Source organism: Anneissia japonica, unplaced genomic scaffold, assembly GCF_011630105.1.
Source record: "Anneissia japonica isolate Jap-2015-1 unplaced genomic scaffold, ASM1163010v1 scaffold10572_len1451_cov200, whole genome shotgun sequence".
Classification (NCBI taxonomy): Eukaryota; Metazoa; Echinodermata; class Crinoidea; order Comatulida; family Comatulidae; genus Anneissia; species Anneissia japonica.
In genome coordinates this window covers 357-1,461 of record NW_022691141.1, presented here as the reverse complement: position 1 = coordinate 1,461, position 1,105 = coordinate 357, and the positions used below count along the sequence as shown (strand labels likewise).

The following is a 1,105-nucleotide window of genomic DNA, read 5'->3' as shown; positions in this document are numbered from 1 at the left end:
TCCCACCAGAAGCCTCTAGTAGGCATCTAGAGGGAGAAATAATCATTGTAAACGAATCGGTGTATATGCAGCATTAACATTTTTGGTGTATTTACCTCCAGTCTGATTGGTTTGACTTCCGAGTCATACTTAGCCCAATCTGATTGTGATTTAGCTGGCATTCCAGGATGCTTAAAACCACCTGTACATCAAGACACTGTGCAACATATTGCCTTGAGTTTTCATCAATACATAAAGGTAGCAAGCAGTTAAAGAAAACAACTTCATCAAGAGGAAAAAATGCATAATATGCAATTAATATTACATTGTTTCAGCTTCAAGCAATGTGCCACGAAGTTTACTGAATATGTGCTATAGTACAACCACATTAATGAAGACAAGAATTCCCACATAAGAATGAACTGCTCAACCAAAGGATCTTTTGGTTAACCCTGATTCTTCAGTATTGTTACATTGGAATGGGAATTTAACAGAGTACAAAACATACGTAAACTTTCGAATATGTGGGACATTCATGTATTACTGGCAAATAAATGTTCTGATTGGTCACTTGATAAGTTTGAATGACACTCTGAAAAGGTTTATTTATTCCCGTAAAACCTAAAAAGGTGTCTAGGCTGCTCTAACTCAAAAGAAAAGTTTGATTTTTAAAATTGTTTCTGGAACAGAAGGTAACACTAAGGATATTTCTCAAGAATTCAACAACTTTGAGCAACTTGAGACAATGTTGTTTCATCAATGGATTGTCGGTGGTCATATGAGATGTCAACAGTTCTGTCGCCATTGGTAACGTGACATCTAACCTCAGAGAGAGCTGAACTGTTGACCCAGTGTCAATAATCTCCTGTAATGTATTAGAATAAACACAACATACAGTAATAACAAAATTGATATATTAAAATTTATAAAGTTATTTGAATATTTTTGAATAATAATATTGTAAAAGGTATCATAGAATATAAAAAATCTAAAAATATTTGTAAAATAATTTTCCAAATAGAAATATTGGTTAATATCAGAAGGTACTGCTATGCAGGTCAATGATATTGCTTTATTTAATATATTACCATGATGAGAAGGAATTGTATGGGAACAGAAGGGATGT

The 1,105-nt window shown here is 33.2% G+C and overlaps 1 protein-coding gene across 1 annotated transcript; it reads right to left on the bottom strand.

The window, feature by feature from the left end:
• Positions 1–95: 95 nt before the first annotated feature.
• On the bottom strand, positions 96–844 carry LOC117099973 (protein CIP2A homolog; the record flags this gene model as incomplete). Its single annotated transcript, XM_033239502.1, is given in 2 exon segments — positions 96–237; positions 688–844. Coding segments are annotated over 2 exon segments (299 nt in total), but the record flags the coding sequence as incomplete, so codon positions are not given.
• Positions 845–1,105: the final 261 nt, after the last annotated feature.